At 41.1% G+C, this 25,186-nt stretch overlaps 2 protein-coding genes and 1 long non-coding RNA gene across 3 annotated transcripts; 2 read left to right on the top strand and 1 right to left on the bottom strand.

Annotated features, from left to right (window-relative positions):
* The first annotated feature begins 2,782 nt into the window (after positions 1 to 2,782).
* LOC116020337 lies at positions 2,783 to 3,505 on the top strand. Its single transcript, XM_031260817.1, has one exon. It carries the CDS (start codon positions 2,783 to 2,785, stop codon positions 3,503 to 3,505), a length of 723 nt encoding a protein of 240 aa, XP_031116677.1.
* A 13,791-nt stretch (positions 3,506 to 17,296) lies between these two features.
* Positions 17,297 to 18,868, bottom strand: LOC116020336. The gene has a single exon (XM_031260816.1). It carries the CDS (start codon positions 18,866 to 18,868, stop codon positions 17,297 to 17,299), a length of 1,572 nt encoding a protein of 523 aa, XP_031116676.1.
* A 5,844-nt stretch (positions 18,869 to 24,712) lies between these two features.
* LOC116018821 lies at positions 24,713 to 24,919 on the top strand. Its single transcript, XR_004098607.1, has 2 exons — positions 24,713 to 24,781; positions 24,887 to 24,919. It is a non-coding gene; the product is annotated as an uncharacterized LOC116018821 (long non-coding RNA).
* The last annotated feature ends 267 nt before the right edge of the window (positions 24,920 to 25,186 follow it).

The following is a 25,186-nucleotide window of genomic DNA, read 5'->3' as shown; positions in this document are numbered from 1 at the left end:
ATACATAGTTACACATTCTCTGTTTCATCACCATATATTCTCTGTTTGCATAATCATCTTAATTTCAGTCATCATAAACAAGCTAAGTAGTTGTCTCTTTTCCTTGCAAACGAGAGTGTCAAATGATAAGAGATTTTTGTCAAGTGTCAAGTTATATTATATGAAATTAGGTATGTTCCTTGGGGGGTGCTAGGAAATGAGGTCACGGGAAGTTAATCACAAAGTACAACAATCCACATTGAAGGTAGGTCGAACATGTTTCGGTTAGGTTTGAGTCAATCTTATTATCACTTTATAAGTCGACTATCCAAAGAATTAAAAAAAAAAAAAAAAAAGTCCTTGGCATACACGATTAGGAAATGAGGCCAAGAGTAATTAATCACAAGGTATAACAATCCCCATTGAAGGGAGCTAAGTCCAATATGTTTTGGTTGGGTTAGGTGCTAGTCTTATCATTTTATGAGCTTAGCATGTATAGGTAAAAAATTAAAAAAAAAAAAATAAAAGAAAAAAAGACTCTTAACCTAAAAAGTTAAGGTATGTTTTTATAATTCAAACTTAAAATCAATATATAAGTTAAAAAAATAATGTAAAATTAGTTCAATACATCTATTTGCATAAGTACATTTAGCGAGCCTAGAGTAAAATGGTGAAATATTTTTATGGAAAAATTGTAATTTATGCCTATCCATAATATGCCAATTATCAATGTCACCCCAGAATTATTAGTGGTTCAAATGTTGCCCCTCAATTTTCAAAATGATACATATATTACCTCTTCCAAGAGTAAATGTTGCCTCTCAATTTTCAAAACGGTACATATATTGCACCTCATGTACATTATGGGAGGGGCAATATATGTACCGTTTTGAAAATTGAGTGGCAACATTTACAGCACCAATAATTCAGGGGTGACATGGATAATTGACATATTATGGAGGGGCATAAATGACAATTTTCCCTATTTTCATTTCAAATAATAATAATAATAATAATAATAATAATAATAATAATAAGTAAATTAAAGGGCATGTATTGAGAACAGAGAGATGAATAAGAAGAAATATAAAACACATACAATGCAAGATGTCGGTCTTTATAAGACCATTGGAGTACCTACTATTATCTGTTTTGAAATTGTTATAATTTGAAAACAATTTGTTAGTATGACAGAAATGATTCAAGTAAACACTTGGACAGATATGATGAGATGGGGATTCCTTGTGTGTAGAGTGCATAGATATGGGTGGAAGGCTCTTAGACAAGAGCTCTGGAGCTTAGGATTAGTACAACTGTACTCAAGCCAGATATTTAATGTATAAAATCTTGCCCCAAAAGATTGGATCTCTAATCTTGGTCCGACAGAGCATTTAGGAGAATGTAAATCACGGTAACTCAGTGGTTCAGCCGCCAATGCCAAATGCTTGAGGGTGTTAGGAATAATTTTATTTAGATTTTGATGAGTCAAATGTATTTTTGTTTAAAAAATTAAAAATCCCAAAATTTTGTTGTATAAATTTATTAGTGTCAACTTGGAAGAATTCTTAAAGAATGAAGAAACTTTGTTCAAATCTCACGGAGATAAAAAAAATATTTGAAGTAACAATGGAGACAATTTATTTAAGTAGCAAAGTTGATAGAAGACTTGATAGCAAAACTTGAAGTTGCCATGATAGAAGATGTTGATGATGGAATAGGTTGACGTTGAAGACATGATAGAAGAGGTTGAAGTAACAAAGAAGTCGTGGTATTGTTTTGTTTTGTTTTGTTTTTTTTTGTTTTTTTTTTAATGGAGTATAAGTATATGTATTCTTTTATTATCAGTAGTGTTGATAGTTTATTGGGCTAGGTCTATTATAAACTAGACTACAATTCGGGTAATTGATACAAGAAAAATTAACATTGCATATTGGGCTATCAAGAAAGCCTTTTTAATCTGTAGAATAATTACAAAGTTATTGCACTAAATATGTCTAAATGGACTAGGTCAGCAAATTATTGTGTGGACCATGGCCCAGGTAGTGTTATGTGGACCATAATAAAAAATATATTTTATTATGTTAAATGTCATTATTTGTGTACTGAATGTACATTATACAATATAATGTACATTCAGTACACAAATAATGTACATCTCCTGAATACAATTTATATTTTTAATATACTAACAATAAATTATTTTTATACTGAATGTACATTATTTGATAGTATGGTCTACACAATAATGATTGAACTATGTCCAGTCATTATAAGGTTGTTCATGGTCCACAATGCATTATGAACCATAAAAATGCCGTTGTTTCATTAATTAAATGAAACAGCGACCATTTCCTCCGTCTTGTGACGTGATCACATCACAACGGGCGTTAGTGCTTTTCTTTCTTTTTTTTTTTTTTAATATAAAATCGAAAAGGTAATTTTTGTCTCTACTTTCTTTCTAACCAAGCAAAAGAAATTTACCGTCTTCTCCAGAGTTAGCATTTTCACCGTTGTTCTTCCCTCCCATTTTTATCAGTTTCCTCTCCGTACTTAACAGCCTTCGAACACCATTGCACGAACATAGCTTCAACACATGTAATAACATGGTTAAATAAAAAGCAAATATTCTATTTTCCTATTTTGCGTGAACTTAAGTTCATTATATATATTTTTCTCTCTAGCGTGTCTAGGGTTTCGTCTTTCTCCCAAGGTTTTCCTAGGGTTTTCTCCGTTGCTTTCTGGTCTTCTTCCGATTAATATCGGTGGTTTTTGTCTCCCGTGTCGCATCTGTTACGACGCTATCATGGCTACGCAGCAGGATGGTGACGAGGTTGTTCGGCTATCAACGCGTTGGGCGGACATGGTCTTAGAAGATGAGGCGGTCGAGTTTGAGCCAGTGGGCGAGACGGTCGGCGAAGTCTCGGAGGGTGCAAACTGGGTCGTGGTAGGCCGTTTTCTAACATCCAAGTTGGTGAAGGTTGAGTTCATGCGTCAGGTTATGGCATCTGTCTGGCAACCGGTTAAGGGTGTACAGATTTCACAGGTCCAGCCTAATTTGTTCATGTTCATGTTTTTTCACGAGTCCGATATGCAGTACGTTCTCGAAGAGGGGCCATGGGCGTTTGATAATCACACCCTTGTTTGCAGGCAGGTGTGCGATGGCATGCTTCCGGCTAAGGTGCCTCTTACTACGGTAGATATGTGGGTGCAGGTCCACGATTTACCAGTAGGATACACGTCGGATGTTGTTTTGGAACAGGTGGGGAATTTTCTGGGTTCTTTCCTTCGTTGTGATGATAGGTTCGTGGGGGCACCATTGCTTACTTTCTATAGGATCCGGGTTGCCATTCCGGTAGACCGCCCTATCAAACGCCGCATGAAGATGATCAAAAGAGATAAAACCAGTTGCTGGGTGACGTTCAAGTACGAAAGGCTCCACACATACTGCTTTTTTTGTGGAAACCTAGGGCATTCTTACAGATTCTGCTTGGGAGCAAGGGAATCGGTGTTGACGGTGGATCAGTGATGAGTGTAGTTTTCGCGGTGGATGGAAAGAAATAGGTGTTAAAACGGGAAGATTTCCGAGTATCGTTCTCAAGGATGGCAAGGAGGGAATTCGAGCGGTAAGGGGATTAAGCACAAGAGTGTTTAGTGTTTCAAAGCTAACCCAAACATAGTAAGAAATGTGCATTAAACATAATGAAAATATGGAACAAACAATGGAAACAATCAATTGGAAAGGAGGATTTGGATCTTGCAACTCATATAGGTATCCTTGATTTCCTAAGATATTAGGCTAGCAACACTTAGATAACGAAAATGAGATAAGGTCACCAACTCCACCGCCACTCTCGTGGTCAATGGACTCACTCCTTAGACCATAATGTCATCCTTGTGATCACTAGGCTAGGAGAGGCATTTTGTCAAACACGTTATGTGCCTCTTATCTTCCACTTCTCCCTTTTCTCAAAGGTGAGAGGGAAACGTGCTAGGCTAGGCTAAGGATTATCCCTACTCTCGTAGGTGAGACTTCTTCTCCATACACCTCTCATATAGGTTGATCATTCCCACACAAGAGTCAAAGAAGATCACCATTCACACAATCAAACTCATAATCAAAGCAATTGCAAAACCTAATTGATCAATTCAAAGCTCAAGAATATCCATACAACATTGCTCAATCCAAATCCACAAAGACCTACCTAATCATACTTGGAATTGAAATAGCAAAATGCAAAAGTAATGACAAGAAATTAAAATGAAGACTTAGCTAGGGATTTGAACTTTGAACTTGAACTTGGATGTTGATCTCAATCTTGCAACAATGGAATTCTTCTCTAATTCTAATCTAAACCTAAGAATTGCAATGTGGAGTGAATTGGGAATGTGGAGTGAATTGGGCGGAAAACACCTTTGTGCTTGAAAAACTTTGAATTGCAAAAGTAATGCTTGGCTTAGAACGGTGGACATGTTTGAAATGAATGCGATGCTTAATCTATCTTGGAAAATGTGTGTTTTGAAGGAACACTTGATTCTCAATTAGGACTATCCCGTGGAAGAAAATGCTTGTACTTTTGTTGAAATTGATTGTTTGTTGCATGATTGTGTGATGTTCACCTCTCATTTAACCCGGACCATAGTCAAGGAGGTAACGATGTGGGAGTGTGTACCTATCAACCCTAGTAATATAATGTTTACTAAGCCCGGAAATGAACCTAATTTTCTTTGTTTTTGCTCTCCCGAAGGTGTAGTGTGGGGTTGTGAAGGTGATGCTTTGCTTTAAGTTGTTTAAAAGAGCCCAATGAGGCCAAAAACCACAAAAGATCCCAATGTGGCCACCTTAGGATATGAAAAAGGTGAACCGTCTCGCTAGGACAAGTTGGGGGGCAACCATCGCACTGTCTTCGAAAAAGCGTAGAGCTCTACGTGAAGTCGGTTGCCCCGATACGAGGTCTTGGGAGATGAGAAAATTGAAGAGAGCCATTCCGCCAAGATTCGGGCACCCATTACACCGTCTTCTAAAAAGCATGGAGATCCATGTGAAGTTGGGTAGCCCGATGAGGTTATCTTGGGGAATGAGAAAAGGTGAGATCTATCCCGTTGGGACCGGGCACCTATTGCACAGTTCTCGAAAAAGCATGGAGCTCCATGTGAGATCGAGTAGCCCGATGGTCGATCTTGAGGGGTAGTAGATAACCTTAAAGCCTTTTTGCTTATCACGCTAGAATCTAGGGGGCTTGAGGTTACAAGGGTGGTCTAATAGGGTTGGTTTGTGCACATCGGTCCCACTAGTTGGCTCGGCTAGTGGCCCGCTTTAAATGGTTGGTGAACCCGTTATTGGATTGCATGCTTGACTCGTATGATAATGAAAGTTAATCAAATTGCTTTATTGTTACCAAAGGATTTTGTTCTTGGGATAGTCGTTATTGAGAATCAAAGGATTGTTTAAAAACACATTTTCATGATAGCTTGAGAATTGTATTGATTTCAAGTGTGTGCATCATTCTTGTGGTTTAGCTTGCTTGCATATCAAAGTGGTGGCATCATTTGCACTTAGGTTTTTGCTTTGTCAATGATAGCTTGCTTGAGGACAAGCAAGTTCTAAAGTGTGGAAATTTTGATAAGTGCAAAAGATGCTACACTTATAGGGTCATTCTCGGGTCGCATTGCACGTACTTGCTAGCTTTTGTGATTGATTTGAGCTTTAATTGCGTTAAAATGCTTGTTAGTGCCATTGGACCCTAGTCCACACTTGATTAACCATTTTGCAAGTAAAACGTTGTGCAAAAAGGTGGAAAAGGCATGGATTTCAAAGATTAATTCACGAGCGAAATTTGAAGCAAAGGAAAGGCCCGGACGCGCCTTGGACGCGCGTCCGCCCAGGCGTCCACGTCCCATATCAGCGAGGTTCGAAGCAATCCCTTGCGGACGCCTGGTGGACGCAGCTCGGACGCCCCGCGTCCGAAAAACAGCTCTCTGAAGTTTGAGATGTCTGCTTTGGATGCGGGAAGGACGCGGCCGGACGCCCCACGTCCGAAAAACACCTCTCTGAAGTTGCAACGTCTGCTGAGGACGCACAGCGGACGCGGGTCGGACGCCCGCGTCCGATTTCAAGATCTCTCTGAAGATTTGAAGCAGCGAGGCAGAATCCCGCTGGACGCGCATCGGACGCGCGTCCAGTCGGGCGTCCACTACGTATTATTTTGGCGGTTTGGCGCGATTTAAATAGAGATTGGGGGCATTTTTCCAGGGGATCCCATTCATTTTTCCAGATTAGTCTAGTCTAAAATTTCTCTCTTTAGAATTAGGTTGAAATTCTCTCCCAATTCCACTTCAATTCCCAATTTACTCCACATTGCAATTCTTAGGTTTAGATTAGAATTAGAGAAGAATTCCATTGTTGCAAGATTGAGATCAACATCCAAGTTCAAGTTCAAAGTTCAAATCCCTAGCTAAGTTTTCATTTTAATTTCTTGTTATTACTTTTGCATTTTGCTATTTCAATTCCAAGTATGATTAGGTAGGTCTTTGTGGATTTGGATTGAGCAATGTTGTATGGATATTCTTGAGCTTTGAATTGATTAACTAGGTTTTGCAATTGCTTTGATTATGAGTTTGATTGTGTGAATGATGATCTTCTTTGACTCTTGTGTGGGAATGATCAACCTATATGAGAGGTGTATGGAGAAGAAGTCTCACCTACGAGAGTAGGGATACTCTTTAGCCTAGCCTAGCACGTTTCCCTCTCACCTTTGAGAAAAGGGAGAAGTGGAAGATAAGAGGCACATAACGTGTTTGACAAAATGCCTCTCCTAGCCTAGTGATCACAAGGATGACATTATGGTCTAAGGAGTGAGTCCATTGACCACGAGAGTGGCGGTGGAGTTGGTGACCTTGTCTCATTTTCATTATCTAAGTGTTGCTAGCCTAATATCTTAGGAAATCACGGATACCTATATGAATTGCAAGATCCAAATCCTCATTTCCAATTGATTGTTTCCATTGTTTGTTCCATATTTTCATTATGTTTAATGCACATTTCTTACTATGTTTGGGTTAGCTTTGAAACACTAAACACTCTTGTGCTTAATCCCCTTACCGCTCAAATTCCCTCCTTGACGTCCTTTGAGAACGATACTCGGGAACTTCTTCCTGTTTTACCACCTATTACTTTCCATCCATCGAGAAAACTACACTCATCAAATGGAAATTTCCACACTTTAGAACTTGCTTGTCCTCAAGCAAGCTATCATTGACAAAGCAAAAACCTAAGTGCAAATGATGCCACCACTTTGATATGCAAGCAAACTAAACCACAAGAATGATGCACACACTTGAAATCAATACAAAATTCTCAAGCTATCATGAAAATGTGTTTTTAAACAATCCTTTGATTCTCAATAACGACTATCCCAAGAACAAAATCCTTTGGCAATAATAAAGCAATTTGATTAACTTTTATTATTATACGAGTCAAGCATGCGATCCAATAACGGGTTCACCAACCATTTAGAGCGGGCCACTAGCCGAGCCAACTAGTGGGACCGATGTGCACAAACCAACCCTATTAGACCACCCTTGTAACCTCAAGCCCCCTAGATTCTAGCGTGATAAGCAAAAAGGCTTTAAGGTTATCTACTACCCCTCAAGACCGACCATCGGGCTACCCGATCTCACATGGAACTCCATGCTTTTTCGAGAACTGTGCAATAGGTGCCCGATCCCAACGGGATAGATCTCTCATTTTCTCATTCCCCAAGATAACCTCATCGGGCTACCCGACTTCACATGGATCTCCATGCTTTTTCGAAGACGGTGCAATGGGTGCCCGAATCTTGGCGGAATGGCTCTCTTCAATTTTCTCATCTCCCAAGACCTCGTATCGGGGCAACCGACTTCACGTAGAGCTCTACGCTTTTTCGAAGACAGTGCGATGGTTGCCCCCCAACTTGTCCTAGCGAGACGGTTCATCTTTTTCATATCCTAAGGTGGCCACATTGGGCTCTTTTGGGGTTTTTGGCCTCATTGGGCTCTTTTAAACAACTTAAAGCAAAGCATCACCTTCACAACCCCACACTACACCTTCGGGAGAGCAAAAACAAAGAAAATTAGGTTCATTTCCGGGCTTAGTAAACATTATATTACTAGGGTTGATAGGTGCACACTCCCACTTCGTTACCTCCTTGACTATGGTCCGGGTTAAATGAGAGGTGAACATCACACAATCATGCAACAAACAATCAATTTCAACAAAAGTACAAGCATTTTCTTCCACGGGATAGTCCTAATTGAGAATCAAGTGTTCCTTCAAAACACACATTTTCCAAGATAGATTAAGCATCTCATTCATTTCAAACATGTCCACCGTTCTAAGCCAAGCATTACTTTTGCAATTCAAAGTTTTTCAAGCACAAAGGTGCTTTCCTTTCCACACTTTAAAACAAACATCATCCTCGATGTTCACACTAAGCATAATGTGGGAAAGCTACAAAGGTCTCAACATAAAATGCCCCTTTCCACAGTTTAGAAGTGTGCTATGGGCTATTGGGTCACACAACATGCTTTTATGAGAGATCTAAAACAAGCAAATGCAAAAGTCATGCCATCACACCCGGTTTCCACACTTTATAAGAAAAGCATATAGGTAAAAGAGAGGGTAAGGGAGATAAATAGACTCCCCTACGGCATTAAAGATCTACATGAGTGTGCTCATATCATCTCTCTTTTCCTTGAAATTCCCTGCACAACATAAGCTTCCAAACACATTGACTCACATTCGATTAGCTAAACTTAAGAGATCATTAAGATAAAGAATCAAGATTAAAAGTAAAAACCAAAACAATAATGCAAACAAAATATGAATTAAAAACAAAATAAGAGTGCATAAAAGAACAAGTGCTAAAACTCAAAATCACTACAACTAAACACTATGATCATCGGGGTGCACAAGATCATTAGCCCGACCCATCGGACTCCTCTTCATATTGATCAAGTGTGAGCCTTCTTACTTCATGTTCAAGCATATTGACTCGGTTCTCAAGTCTCTCTATAGTTCCCCACAAATCTCTTTGTTCTCCTCTAGCCTCATCATCACTAGACTCCTCGGGTGGCACTCCAAATTGGATAAAATCACCAATGTCCAAAGGTGTCATGGTGGTTGCTACCACCTCATATGTAAGTGTGTCTCCAAACCCCAATGCTTCACACAGCCTACTAATTAGAGGCCCCACGAAGATACTCTCACTGTCCTCATAGCTTTGTCGCTTGAGGAGGGTCTTACAAAGCTCTCCCATGTGGATTGGCGTTTCCGTATACATGCTCCAAAGCATGAATAGTTCCCTCCTTGTAACATTGTTATTCGGAGTTTGCCTTCCCAACCATGACCGTGCTATAATATGCCACATGATCTTGAGCTTTGGAACTTTGATATATTTGGCACTCGTGTATGAGGGTCTCCAAGCTATCCCCTGTCTAGCTATTCCCCACCAAAACAACTCGGGTTGATGCTCATTAGTGAAGTCGTCAACGAGGTTTGCGTACCATCTTTGCTCTTGGTCATATAGAGTGTAGAATCCTAGCAAATTACCAAGTTCATCCGACGAGATGTCGTACTGTCTATGGAATAGCTTGAACTTAATGCTAGGTTGTCGCCGGTTATGCACCCCTTCGTTGACTTCTAGCGTAGAAATGAATTCCCTAACGATAGGGACGTACGTCGCATCCCTCCAGCTACAAATGTGTCTCCAGAATGGTTGGGACGTCATCCTTTCAAATTCTTCTAAAAAGATCCTCCACTTCGATCATGAGGCCTCGGTGTGCAAATTCCACATTCAGTGCTTCCTCTTCTTCGCTTGAGGTGTCCTCATTGGGTACCCTACTAGGTTCACCTCTTTCAAGAGTGTGCCTAGGGACCATCATTTCGGCCCTTGGAAGTCCCTACATTCATCAATTTACGCATTAGATTCTCAATTCACAACATTGGGTTTTCAATTCAAGATATTACATTTTCATTTCAAGCATTATGTTCTCAATATAAGATTTGACATTCTCAATATAAGCATTGTGATCTCAACTCAAAGCATAACTTGCACCATACACTATAAGTGGCATTTTATCAAACACATGGTATGCAATGTTAACAAAAGCACAAATGTATGAAATATGTATGATCTACATCCTATAGAGTACGTAGGCACAAGCATATCATCACCCAAAGCTCACAAAAGTAAGGGATCAAATAAGATCTTACTAAAATTGAGTAGAAAATAGATCAAGATCCTAATAACCCAAGTAGAAGAAGAAGAATTTTTAAGAGAATTACCTTTGGGCTCGGGGGAGGTGATCCACAAATGCTTGATAAAGGCGAAGAGAAGAGGTTACCTATGTTCATCATTTTCTGAGAGTAGGGAGTGATAGAGAGGAATTTTGGAGTGAGGGAAGAAGAATGGAGCTGAAAAACCCTTGGGGTATTTAAATTCGTCGGGCGGACGCCCTGCTGGACGCGCGTCCAGCAGAGACTTCTCTGTTTCTGCTTCTTTCCGCTTCCAGGGACCTGCTGGACGCCGGACGCGCGTCCAGTACTGTGGTTTGCATTTTCCAGCTTGTTTTCGTCTATGATGTTGCGTGTTTCTTCCCCCGTATTTTTGCTTATTCGTATGTCTTCGTGCCCCCTGTCGTCTTGAGCTTAAAAACAACACTAACAACATATTTTTGGAAATTTTTGCAATTATTAGAAGTAAAAACATTAGCTTCAAACTTAAAAGCAATTAAAAGAAAACATCATAAACCAAAGTGCATTGTGTAAAACAAAAGTAACTAGAGTAGTAATAAAACCGAAATCAAACAAACCAAATAACGAAAGTAAAGAAAGATAACGTCGGCACCCCACGCACGGGGTACCTATTGTTCTAGCCGGGCCACATCAACACAAGAACTCTAAAAACCCAAGCAACGTCAATAAGGTGCGTCCCCACCCTGTGAGGGGGGTGGGAATCGGTGCTCTATCCATAGGCGCAACTGCTCGATTGCTTGGAATTGTTGCTCTTGATGTTCCTCTTGCCTAGCGTATGCTTCATTCTGCCTTATGATTGCTTCGTTCTGCCTCATCAACTCTTCGTGCTGAAGGTCCATCCTCTGGTTGAAAGTGTTCATAGACTGAGTATGCAACTGAAGCTGAAAAGCCCTCATGGATGCCCAGTCATATACTGAGGGGGTACTCTGCATACTCCGGAGGCACATCCGGACCTCCCTGAATTACCGGCTCCTGTTCTTGCTGAGGCTCACCCTGTGGAGGTCTAGGCACGGCCCCAATCTTTTGGGCATAGCTCCTATTGAGATGCGCATCACTAAATGGTTGCATAGAGGCAATACTCTTCTCCCTCGCCAACTCTCTTTGCAAGCCCAACCTGTGGCACAGTCTCGTGACCACTGGCCCTATCCAAACATATGGACACTTCGGGTGTTTCTGAGAAGTGAACAGTTGTTGCACCATGCAAGCCATTTGTATCGGTTCATTCATTTCCAGACTCCAAAGGTGGAAGAGGTCGGTTCTGTATACCTTATGGAGGTTCTTATTCCTTCCTCCAAATGTAAGGTTGAGTAGATGCTTCATAATCAATAGTGTCGGGCTCACAATCTTTGAGGTGTTCGGTTTAGTACCGGTGAACCTGCCTCCCTCACCATTAGTAATTCTGTGCCAATAAGCTTCTGCCGCCGCGTCGGAGTCAAAATCTGAGGGAAGGTTGCGCCACTCCTCCGTGTCAATGTCCGCGGAGGTGTAAAACCAAAGATATTCCCCCAATTGGATCAATGAGACTTCGTACTCCCTACCAAACAGTGTGAACTTCATGCAAGGGGTCCACATGTGATTTGATGGCATAGGTGCATAGGTGGCGATAAACTCGTGCACGACGGGTTCATACGTGTCATCTCTCCAGCTGAAGAGATGTTCCCAAGACCGTCGTGACATCATCCTCTCCACCTCCGCTCGACACCCATATGCATCGAGCATTGTGTAATTGAAGTAAAAGCCGCCAGAAACTCCTTTCGCTTGAAGCTCCTCCACCCTTGCTATTTGTGTGCCACTAAGGTGCCTAAGGCTTCGGCTCCCAGGTATTAACAAGTCACTTTCACCTTGGACCGCCCCCGAACTCGTTCCAACATCATGCTTTCTTTTCTTGGCACATTCCTTGCGTCTAGATTTTGGAGGCATCTATTACAATAATAAAGCATGTGAGCCATAGCATAGTTGATTCTTAGCACTTAGGTAATCAAACAAGCATCTATTGCATCTAAACAAATTTTCAAGAAAGTAAAGCCATACACATGCTTGATTGACTTTCCATTCAAAAGCAAAACATAGCACAACACTATCATCACTATTTAACACACTTAACCATTTTTCTTTTCAATTAAAATTCTAGACAAAAGGAAAGCATGCACATTTAAGCATATCACTACTACATGTATACTAAGGAGATAACAAGAGCTAGCATGTATCATCATCTAGTTTCAACTCGTTCATGCATATACCATTCATAGCATAACTCCAAACTTCCCAAACTTTAAGCACATTTATTTTTCGAATCACACAATGTAGTAAGCAATTCTAACATTTATCAATCAAAAACAATTCTACAACCATTCTTCATCAACACACAATGCTAATCCTATTACATACCATAATTTCATGCCAAAGTTCAAAAATTCCCCAAATCGTGGAACTAGTAAACAAAAATTCTCAATTAAGCATAATGCAATGTCAAAAATCACAAATTGGTTCCATATAAACTCTTGATTAGCATCTAATTTCATTTATCAATCATTAATTTCAACATTGAAGCACAATCATTCAAACCCAAATTTTTCCACCATTAAAATAGGGTTTCAAGCTTTTTTCTAACACTCAAGTTCATGTTTAACCATACAAATTGCAATTAAAACTCGTAAGAGTGCTCATTACAACATAAGGAACCAAATTCTAACAACAAATAAGCAATGCAATTGTCAAAGCAAGAAATCCCAATTCAAGGTCATAACAATGGTGAAAGCATTAAAATAGGTTGAAGAAGATGCACATACCTTGAATTTTGTTGTAGAAAGGTTGTACAAGGATGAAAGCTTTGAAATTTTTGCCTTGGAATAGCTTGGGAGCTTGAAAGAACTTACTTGGTAATTTTTGGAGTGTGTTTCGTCCGCTAGAATGAAGAAGAAGAGGAAGAATTTGGCTTAAAACCCTCAGTCGCGTCCGCAAAATTGCCCAGGCCGACCCGTCGGACGCGGTCCGGACTCGCATCCGCATTTTATTTTAATTGTTTGGGATTTGCCGTAACATCGGACGCGCGACCGGCGTCCGATTTTCTCCTTCGTTCGGCATGTGTCGGACTAATTCCGGACGCGGTCGTCCGCTTGGCGTCCGGGATTACGGTCTCAGGGCCTGTGTCGGCGTTTTGATGGACGCGAGTTGGACGCGCGGCCGCCGCGCGTCCATCAGAGCACGCTCTGAGGTTGCGATCTCGGTCACTGGACGCGGACCGGACGCACGTCCGGTCTGGCGTCCAGGCTCAGATTTTCGCCCACTTTGACTTTTTCTCGTTCTTCTTCGGTCTTCGTGACTTCACCTGTTGTGGCCCTGCAAAAACATACTACATCTAAAAGAAAAACATGTAAGATAAAGCATTTAAAAGTAAAAGTAACCTCGGGTTGCCTCCCGAGAAGCGCTACGTTTAACGTCTTTAGCCCGACGTCTTTGTAAGCTTCAATTTTCCAATCGAATCAAATGCAAGGCATCCACCTCGCGCGGTTCCATTCCTCCGAAATATTTCTTGACTTAGTGCCCGTTCACTTTGAACTCTCCTTTGCTTGGATGTTTGATTTGGATAGTTCCATAGGGAAAAACTTTTGTGACCGTGAACGGCCCCGACCATCTTGATTTCAACTTTCCCGGAAAGAGTTTCAATTTCGAATTGAAGAATAGCACTTGGTCTCCTTCCCGGAATTCTCTCCCCTTTTTGATGTGCCGATCATGGTATAGCTTTGTACGTTTTTTGTAGCCCCGGGAATTTTCATATGACATTAATCTCCATTCTTCTAATTCATCAAGTTGCCACAGCCTTTCGCGCCCCGCAAGGTCCATATCGCTGTTCAATTTCTTGATGGCTCAATAGGCTTTGTGTTCAATTTCGACGGGTAGGTGACATGCTTTCCCATATACAAGTCTAAAAGGTGTCGTTCCAATCGGTGTCTTATAGGCAGTCCTAAATGCCCACAGAGCATCATCTAGGCGATCGGGCCAGTCTTTCCGGTGGATTCCAACCGTCTTTTCTAGTATTGCTTTAATATCATGATTGGCGTTCTCCACTTGGCCACTGGTTTGGGGGTGGTATGGAACTCCCCCCCTGTGTTGCACTCCGTATTTGGCCAACATCTTTTCCATCAACGAATTCCTAAAGTGTGTGCCCCGGTCGCTGATTAGAACTCTAGGCACTCCAAACCTTGTAAACAACTTCTTTAGAAAGCTGATTACACTTCTGGTGTCATTGTTTCGTAAGGCTTGTGCCTCTACCCACTTTGACAAATAATCGATTGCAACCAAGATGTACTTGAACCCTTTTGAACTTGGAAAAGGCCCTACAAAATCTATTCCCCAGATATCGAAAACTTCACAGGCTAGAATGTATGTTTGCGGCATTTCGTTCCTCGCTGTGATGTTTCCAACTCTTTGACATCGATCACAGTTTGATACACACATTTGAGCATCTCTAAACAAAGAGGGCCAATAGAAGCCCGCCTCAAGAACTTTCCTGGCAGTTCTATTGCTTGAATAATGGCCTCCGGTGGGTCCGGCGTGACAGTTTCCCATGATTTCCAATCCCTCTTGCCCCGCAACACATCTTCGAATTACTTGATCCGCGCATACCCGGAACAAGTAGGGATCGTCCCAAAAATAATGCCTACTTTCCGCTAAAAATTTTCTCTTTTGGTGCACATCAAAATAATTTGGGATAACTCCTCCTACAACATAATTTGCAATATCGGCGTACCACGGTACATCATCAATTTTCAACAACTTCTCCTCTGGGAACAGTTCTAAGATGCTAGCGCTTTCCTCCCCTAAGTTTGGATTCTCTATTCTAGAAAGATGGTCTGCGGCTTCGTTCTCCTTTCCTTTCTTATCCTTGATTTCTATATCAAACTCTTGAAGCAATAAAATCCATCTAATTAGTCTCGATTTTGCCTCGGCTTTTGACATTAAGTATCTAAGGGCCGCGTGGTTCGTAAAAACTATAATCTTGGACAGGAGAAGGTAGGATCTAAACTTGTCTAAACCAAATATCACCGCTAACAACTCTTTCTCAGTAGTAGTGTAATTTTTTTGGGTCTTATCTAGTGTTTTGCTTGCAAATGCTATTGGTTGAAAGTATTTTTCCTTCCTCTGCCCCAACACGACTCCCACTGAAAACCCACTAGCGTCGCACATCATTTCGAATGGGAGATTCCAATCAGGTCCAACTAAAATCGGTGCTCTCACTAGTTTCTCCTTAAGGGTCTTCAAAGCAACTAAACAGTCTTCTCCAAATTCAAACTCTATATCTTTCTCTAGGAGTTTGGTCAACGGTCTAGCAGTTTTGGAAAAATCCTTGATAAAACGTCGGTAGAAACCGACGTGACCTAGGAAGCTTCTTAAACTTGTGACGGAGTTTGGAGGTGGTAGGGTGTCAATCACGGACGTTTTAGCTTTGTCTACCTCTATTCCTTTGCTTGACACCTTATGACCCAATACTATGCCTTCTTCTACCATATAATAGCACTTTTCCCAACTAAGTGCTAAGTTTACTTCTAAACACCTTTTGAGGACTTTTTCTAGATTACTTAAGCATTCATCATAGGTTTCTCCCCATATGGTGAAATCGTCCATGAACACCTCCATGAACTCCCCAATATAATCTTCAAAAATTGCTAGCATGCACCTCATGAAGGTCGCTGGCGCATTACACAAACCGAATGGCATTCGTCGGTACGCAAAGGTACCCATAGGACAAGTAAAGGTTGTTTTCTCTTGGTCCTCTAGTGCTACGGGTATTTGGAAATAGCCGCTCATACCATCTAAGAAACAGTAATAAGCATGCCCGCTTACCTTCTCAACCATCTGATCAATAAAGGGCAAAGGGAAGTGGTCATTTCTAGTGGCGTCGTTTAGTCTTCTATAGTCTATACAAACCCGCCACCCCGTTACGCTTCGTGTAGGAATTAATTCTTCTTTGTCATTTTTCACTACTGTTATTCCTCCCTTTTTAGGCACTACGTGGGTAGGACTTACCCACGCACTATCAGAAATTGGATAAATCATTCCTACATCCATGAGTCTTACTACTTCGTTTTTCACCACTTCGGTCATATTTGGATTCAACCTCCTTTGGGGTTGGGCTACCGGCTTAACATTCTCTTCTAGCAAGATCTTATGCGTACACATGCTAGGACTTATGCCTTTTAAGTCTTGTAACTTCCACCCTATTGCTCCTTTATATTTTCCTAACAAGTTCACAAGCTTGTCTTGTTGATTTTTATCTAGTTTTGATGAAATCACTACCAGTAAAGTCAAATTTTCTCCTAGAAAGGCATATTGTAGACTATCCGGTAAAGTTTTAAGTTCACTTTTTACTTCTTTCTCTTCTATTATACTCTTTTTCTCCTCTATTTTCTCATTATGCAACAAATCATCCCCTTCATTTCCATCCATCACCTCCTCAACTTCACCAATCAATTCATGAATATATATAGCATCATCAATACAATCATCAAAGAAATTTACAAATTCAATATCATTCACATCACACACATTATCATCAACATGTATATCATCATCACTACACACTATCTCATGTAAAGTAACATCATTATTCTCATTAATCGAAGCATTATCATCAAAAGTAAAAGATTCAAGGTCATCATTACTATCCAAGACTCTCAAAAGGGCGTCATTTTTCAATTTGCCCACAAGATTGGGGTAAATAGAATTAACGTGCTCATGGAAAACATCCACAAAGTAGCACGCATCATCTGTGGTCATAGGGTACTTAGTCAACTTCGACACATCGAAGGTAGCACATTCATCTCCTACCCTTAGGACAAGTCTCCCGTTCCCTACATCGATGAGGGCTCGAGCGGTAGCCAAGAACGGCCTACCTAGAATCAATGGCACCTCCTGATCGGCATCCATATCAATAATGACAAAGTTCACGGGAAAAATAAACTTGTCTACCCTCACTAACACATCTTCTACAACCCCCTTGGGTTGTTTGATTGATCTATCGGCCAACTAGATACAAATGCGAGTGGGCTTAAGATTGCCCAAGTCTAATTTCTTAAAGAGACAAAAAGGCATTATATTGATACTTGCCCCGGAGTCTGCTAGAGCTCTCTTAAACTCGGCTTCGCCAATTTGACACGGGATGGTTAAGCTTCCGGGGTCCGTGAGCTTCTGTGGTTGATGGCGCACGTAGGCGGAGCATCCCTCCCCTAGCAAAACCGTAGTTGACTCTTCTAGCTTTCTCTTATTGGTGAGTAGATCTTTTAAGAATTTTGCATAACGTGGCATTTGACCTAATGCGTCGAGGAAAGGTACGTTGATATGCAATTGTTTTAGAAGTTCAAGGAATTTGCCGTATTGTGTCTTGTCTATGCTTTTCTTCACCCTCCCGGGAAATGGGAGTGGTGGTTGGTACATCGGTAAATCCACCTTTTCCTTTCCTTTATCTCGAGATTGAGTGGCTTTTGGACTCGAGGGTAATGGAGATGTTTCCTTTTCTTGCTCCTTTTCTTCTTCAAGGATTTCTTCTACTTTCTCTTCTTCGATTGGACTCTTGGAGATAGTATTCTTCTTCAATGTCGGCTCGGGAAGCTCCTTGCCACTCCGAAGGGTCACGGCTTGCACCCTCTCCCGAGGATTATTCACCGTGGTACTCAGACGTGTGCCTTGTGGTCTTTCGGCTAAAGCCTTGGAGTTTTGTGCAACTTGTGTCTCCAAGTGTCTCAAGGAAGCATTATTTTCTTGTCTCAAGTTAGAGACCTCTTGCCTTATCGTGGATATCTCTTGCCTCAGGTCTTGCTTCCACTCTTGCCTCATATTCGTCACGTCTTGCTTTAGTTCTCCAAACATTCTCACCATTTTGTCTTCCATGCTTTCTTTTGGAGCCTCTTCTCTTTGTTGGTTATTTCCTTGGTACATAGGCGGTCGATACGCTCCTCCTTGGTTAGGTCTTGGGTTGTATTGATTTCCTCGATTGTCTTGGTATCCTCTATTGTAGTTTGCATTGTAACTCGGTCCACTTTGACTTGGTCTTGGATTGTATTGATTTTGGGATGGTTGGTTTTGCCATCCTTGACCTTGTCGCCAATTTTGGTTGTTGTTATTTCCATAGGCATTGTAGTCATTAGGCCTTTGATAGCCCACGGCCTCGACTTGTTCATACGGACCATCCTCGTAGTTGGAAGTGCACTCGTGTGCTCCATGTGCACCCCCACATTTGTCGCAATATAGAGCCAATGTCATGCACAGATTTCCTCTTTGACCCTTGTTCATCTTTTCCAGTTGTGCTTGTAGCCTCTTGACTTCTAGTCCTAGTGCTTCCACCTTTGTTTGAGATGCGGTGTCGGCACTAACTTCATACAAACCTCCTTTGGACTCCCTTTGGTTGTACCAATTCCCGGTATTTGATGAAATGGTTCTTATCAATTCTTCTGCGTCTTCGGGACTTGTAGAAACGAAAGATCCTCTAGAAGATGAGTCCAAAAGCAATTTACACTCATCGGTGAGACCGGAATAGAATGAACTAATGATGTCCCATGGATGTAGAACGTCCGGTGGGCATTGATGTTTAAGTGTCGCCATGCATTCGCTAAAGTTTCCAATGACCCTTGTTTAAAGTCTTGGATTTGCTTTCTTATTTTCAATGTCTTGGTCAACGGAAAGAACTCTTGCATGAACTCTCGGTGGAGTTGTTCCCATGATCTAAAATGGTTGTCTACGTGGGAATCAAGCCACCTCGCGGCTTCCCCTATCAAAGAGAATGGGAACATTTTGAGTCTTACCACCTCTTCGGTAACACCATTTTGACGGTACATACCACACGATCGGATGAATCGGGTGATATGTACGTGTGGATCCTCCGCCGGCAATCCTCCAAAAGGTTGGTTTTGAACTAGTGTGATGACGGCGGAATTTATTTGAAAGTTGTTGGCTTCCACCGGGGGGGATGTAAATAAAGTTGTGGACACTAAAGTCGGGTGTCATATAATCCGCTATGGTTCTCCTTTCCTCTCCCCTCGGTTGGTTCCTTGGCACATTCCTCGGTTCATTCCTTGGTTCATTCTTTCTTGGCTTTTGCGGTTCGTAGTATTCATCATCATATCGTGGTTCGTAGTAAGCATCCCTCCTTTGTCTAGGAGGTTGTTGTTGTTGTTGTCTTGGAGGCATGTCATAGAGAGGGTTGTTGAATTGCTCTTGAAAATCCGATGCATATCTCCTACGTGGTAGTGGTTCGTCATACGCTACGTTCTCTTGTTGATATTGTGGTTGGTTGGGTGGTGGTGGTCTTTGTCGAGACTCCTCCCTTTGTGGGGGAGGTGACTCATGGTCATTGAATTGATCACCTCTAACATTCTCTCTTGGTGTGTCCGTATCGGTGTGTCTTGGTGATTCGTCCATATTGACGTTAGGGATGTTTGCACTAGTAGTTGCCATGTCTTCTTCTTGATCTTTTTATTGGGATTGTTGGTCTCTATTGGCCTTCTTTCTCCTCCGATTCAATGCGTAAATCTCTGGATTAAAAGGAAGTAGACCTTCACTCCCTCTTGAGCGAGTGTTGACAATGATTGTTTGTATGGGGTGAGTGGGTATGTGAAGGTGTAGTGGTAAAACGAAGAGTCAAGACTCCCCGAGTGTCGTGTCTCTCAAGGATGACGAATGGGAATCGAATGGTGTGTTGGCATTTAAGAGGTTGAAGGAAAAGAGTTACGGAATGGCTTGGAGTTGGATTCATTGGTAAGAGGGTAAGGTTGATAAAAGGTTGTGTAAAGTAAAGAGAAGTAAAGTGGAGATTGGGGCTTTAAGCTTTTCCATGTGGTTTATCTTTGGTTGGTTTTGTGAATGCAAGTTGTGGAATAGACTAGGGAGTTCATGGCACACTACCAAGTGGCGTCACACTTTGGACTCCCACATCCTCATTCGGTTTGGGCATTTCATCGAACACTTTGTCTACCACTCCTCTCGGATCTTGTCCTTTCGGACTAAGAGCGGAGATGTGGGTGAGTGAGACTCGTGGGTGGCCGCTATCGCGCGCACACTCACTTCCTTTGGGTTTGCTACCTAATGTGGCCACAAAAGGCACAAAGCTTAAAGAACATCATCCACACAAGTTCAACATCCAACAAGCAAGCAATTCACAAATCAAAGCAATAATAGTAAACATCCACATAGATCTACCATGGGGCCACCAATCCCCTATCTAATCTACTCTAGCATACTAAGAAACAAGAAAAGGAAAAGGAAATTCAAAGAAACAAGTATTGAATTAGAAATTGAAGAGAATGGTTACCACCCCTTGAAAAAGGGGATCTTACAACTTTGATCTTGAATTCCAATCTTCCTTCTTGCCCTTGATCTATTCTAACTATGAATGGAAGGAATTTTCCCCCGAGAGGGGAGAAAACCCTCTAGATCTAACTATCCTATTCTATCAATTTTCTGATCTATCTTCCTCTCCTCCTCCTTTAGGTTTAGGGCAAAAGGGATTTATATAGGTGACAAAGAAAAGGAACAAATTTCCCAAAATAGCCCTTGGCCCGACCACGCTTGCTCACACGCGTGTGAGTGGCGTGGTGGCTCTCTGGAATAATTCCACGCCCAGCCACACGTGTGTGAGGCTGCATGGGGCGCTACTGCATTTCGGCTTGTTTGTCTTTTGCTCTATTTTAGCTTCAAATCCCTCTCTAACCTGTGAAATACTTCAAAACTCTTTCTAGAAATGTTGTTAGAAGAAATTGATCGCATTTGAGCTGAAATGCATGCAATTGTTGTAATTGGATGTCAAAACGATGCACTTTTAATCTAATAAAGACCCCTTATAAGTGCTATCCTTGGCGCTTATCAAAGTTTTCACACTTAAACCTTGCTTGTCCTCAAGCAAGCATACTTTCCTAAACACTAATCATATAAGCACCAAGGATAGTTCTTTCTCTCACGGTTAATCGATCAAGTGATGTGTAGGTGTTCGGAGTTGAGCGGGTGAAATCCCCTACACTATCTACCAAGACTACTAAACTCGTGCCAACCAAATGTAAGAAATATGCTAAGGAAGTCAAGGTCTCGATGGATACTATATAAGAAGTTTTTATTCACACCTTTAAGCATGCAAGTGACAAAAGAGTTTTCACCTTGTATTTTCTAGGGGCCTCCAGCCGATCCGACTAGTGGGAACGATGCTCACCCCTTAGCCAATTTCCACCCTAACGCCAAAGCCTCTTTACATTATATAAGTGAGGGCAGGGACATGGACCGCTCATCGCCATGGCTTGGGCGATCACTCTATTTTCTCGCTTCCTAGGATAACGTCATCAGGCTACCCGACTTCACATGGAGATCCATGCTTTTTCGGAGGTCAGTGCAATGGGTGCCTGAATCCTAGCGAAGTGGCTCACCTCCTCTCTATTTTCTCATCTTTCAAGATCTCTTTGGGGTAACCGACTTCACATGGAGATCCATGCTTTTTCGAAGACAGTTCAATGGTTACCCCTTATCCAGACAAGATGGCTCACCTCACTTTTATCTCTAGGAATGGCCTTTTGCCTTTATTCACGTTTCACCATATCAACCCCTCATGCCTTTATCTAGGGATTAGGGATTTTTTTCACTCATAGCTCACTTAGGCTCTCCTTTTGCCCCATGTCCTGCTGAGATTAATTCAGTTTCCAGGCTTCGCTATTCTTATCTTTCTAAAACTCAAAGGATTCACACTCCCACTTCGAGAGATCCTTGACTGAGGTCCAAACAAAATACAAGGTGAAATCATGCAAGCACTCATCAAAATTTTCAAATTGGGTCAAAATGTGCAAATTGGTGCAAAGTGAAGCTTCCAAAGCATATTTAAGACATTCAATTCTTGGCACAAGGTTAGGAGCCCTCCTAGATAGTATTGGCAATAACACGCCCTCTAGGTTCCTATACCTTATCACTTAATCAATCAACTGTTTCAAGAAGCATACACCCTTTCCACACTTAAAAATAAACATCGTCCTCGATGTTTCCATAAGGAACGGAGGAAAAAAGATATATGTTTAAGGGTTCTACACACGCCCTTTTTCCACACTTAAAAGTGCGAACTGGGCTAAAACAGTTCTAACAAACAGACTACATCCAACACAACAGTTTTATGCAGCTCTTCATTTGCGATTCTAGAAAAATAAAGTAAACCAAAACAGGGCATTGAATCAGGATAAAAGAAATACTTACAATTTGTATCCTTATCAAAGTTTTTACAATCTGAGTTCGCCCTTTAAACACGGTTAGAGTAAAGGTAAAGAAATAAATTAGGAATTGAAATTATACCTTTCAAGATTGGTCTTTCATGGTTGTTGGTGGAGTGGTACCTTCTTCTTATTTGTGGGTTGCCTCCCATAAGCGCCACGTTTAACGTCTTTGGCTAGACGAAACGTGCAAGATAAAACATAAACAGAAATATAGCTAAACATATAAACAAAGGTAAAGAGATTGTCCACAATCAATTGTTCAGAGTTAACAGATCACAAGTCATCATCATCAAGATTTGTCTTTTCTCTTCTTCAGTTTCTTCTTTCCTTCATGCTCTCTTGATTTCCTTGATCTCTCTCGAAATCTCATCCAGCTTTTGCATTTGCTCCAAGTGCAATTGGTATTGGAAATTTTGGAGGGATCTCCAATCAGTGATTGGGGTAAACCAGCTCGGAATGTTGAATCTAGAGGAGTTGGGGTCTTGCAACCAGCTCGGAATGTTGAATCTAGAGGAGTTGGGGTCTTGCTCTTCAGGTGGAATGTTGAATCTAGAGGAGTTGGGGTCTTGCTCTTCAGGTTGTGGTGGAGGTACAGACGGTCCGGGCTCTTGCTCTTCAGGTTGTGGTGGAGGTACAGACGGTCCGGGCTCTCTTTGTGGTGGAGAATACATTGAAGAATCCAACGGCGAATACATTTGTGGTGGAGAATACATTGAAGAATCCAACGGCGAATACATTTCCGGGAGAGACGGGGAATTGAATGACATCGGAGAAGGAGTCAATCCTGGGGACATCATGGGCGTGTTAGCGTGATCATCCGCCATCTCCTCATCTACCCTCGTTCGCACTAGTTGTCTCAAGTGAAGTTTTGCGACATCCTCGGGAGATAAAGGAACTATATGCGCTCCTAGAAGCCGATGTTCGAACCAATTCATTTTCATTTGATTGCCTAGGGAGACGCATAGCCTTGTCACCAAGGAGCCTATGAAGATTGCCCTGGCTGACTCTTGCTGTTGTGCAACAAGCAAGTTTCTACAAATCGCGCTCATGTTCACCGAGTTCCCGGTGTCCATACTCCAAAGCATGAACAGCTCCGCCTTTGAGACCCGGTCATATGTCTCAGGCCTTCCTTCCCATGAATGAGCGATTACCTTCCATAAAACCTTTAAATCCTCCCTTATAATCTGAGAGACTCTCACTCTTGACCCTTCCCATTCGACTCCTTGTCTTGCTGTAATACCCCGTATTTTATTAACATTATCCTAAGGCGTTGACATTCCTAAGTTATGATCTTCAGATATTTCGAAAGAATTTTTATAAGTAAGTATAGTTGTTATTAAGCTGCGATCGTATGTGCCGGTCACGAACCGTAAAATTTTTGGGGGACGAATTTTCAGCTCGGATTTCTTTGGAAATGGATGATTAGGCATATATGACTAAGTATGAACTTCCTGCTTAGTTAAGTTGAAATTGGATGAGCTATAAGGGTCGAAATTTATTTCTGATCGTACTTCGCGAAATTTCGCGGTGTACTGAACCTAGCCCATTTTGGGAGCTTTTGACTGGAATAAAATTTTGGTGTCGGAAATTATTCTTTCTGGATTATTTTCCACCGAAACTTTATCTGTTTGGACCACAACTGATATGTTNGAATTTTTATAAGTAAGTATAGTTGTTATTAAGCTGCGATCGTATGTGCCGGTCACGAACCGTAAAATTTTTGGGGGACGAATTTTCAGCTCGGATTTCTTTGGAAATGGATGATTAGGCATATATGACTAAGTATGAACTTCCTGCTTAGTTAAGTTGAAATTGGATGAGCTATAAGGGTCGAAATTTATTTCTGATCGTACTTCGCGAAATTTCGCAGTGTTCTGAACCTAGCCCATTTTGAGAGCTTTTGACTGGAATAAAATTTTGGTGTCGGAAATTATTCTTTCTGGATTATTTTCTACCGAAACTTTATCTGTTTGGACCACAACTGATATGTTGTGGAGATATTTTATTAATATTATTATTATATATAATTGGATAAGCATCCCACATATTATATTTTATTATTATAATTATTATTATTATTATTATTGTTATTATTATTATTATTATTATTAAATATATTATTACGTATATGTATATATGTAAGGGATAAGATTGAGCAAGTCACATTTCTTCATTTCCATTTCTTCATTTCGTCTTCACCCTCATTTCCGTAAGAGAGAGAGAGAGAGAGAGGGAGGGAGAGAGAAGCAATTTTCGAGCTTGGATCGCGATTGGTTCGGTAAATTTTAATTTTTAATCGGTTAAAAGTTATGTTTTACTCCTAGTTCATAGTTTTGGGTAGAATTTTGTTGAACCATATTCGTATTACCGTGTTTTATGTTAGGGTTTTAAGGTGAATTTGGGGAAAGATCCAAGATTTGCTTCCTACGGAAGGTAAGGAATCCCTTTATTTGGTTGAGGTTATTTGAAACTAGATAATTGATAGTGAATGATGAGATTAGGGGTTTTATGAATATGTTTCTATACATGATAATGGCTGAAAATGCATGTACATATCATATTTATGCCCATATATGCTTATAGTTGTGAAAATAGTGAAAGGAAAAATCAGGGTAGATTCTGGCAGTAACTTCCGTGATTTTCTGGGAAAAATCGGTAAAGTATTTTGATCCAATTTTTTTTA

The sequence above is a fragment of the Ipomoea triloba genome, chromosome 5, assembly GCF_003576645.1.
Source record: "Ipomoea triloba cultivar NCNSP0323 chromosome 5, ASM357664v1".
Lineage (NCBI taxonomy): Eukaryota > Viridiplantae > Streptophyta > Magnoliopsida > Solanales > Convolvulaceae > Ipomoea > Ipomoea triloba.
The sequence above is the reverse complement of the archived record's forward strand: the minus strand, read 5'-3'. Positions and strand labels throughout refer to the sequence as shown.

What these genes read in the sequence shown, in the direction of transcription:
- LOC116020337 (XM_031260817.1), top strand. Translation starts at nt 2,783, where the DNA reads ATGGCTACGCAGCAGGATGGTGACGAGGTTGTTCGGCTATCAACGCGT.
- LOC116020336 (XM_031260816.1), bottom strand. Translation starts at nt 18,868, where the DNA reads ATGGCGACACTTAAACATCAATGCCCACCGGACGTTCTACATCCATGG.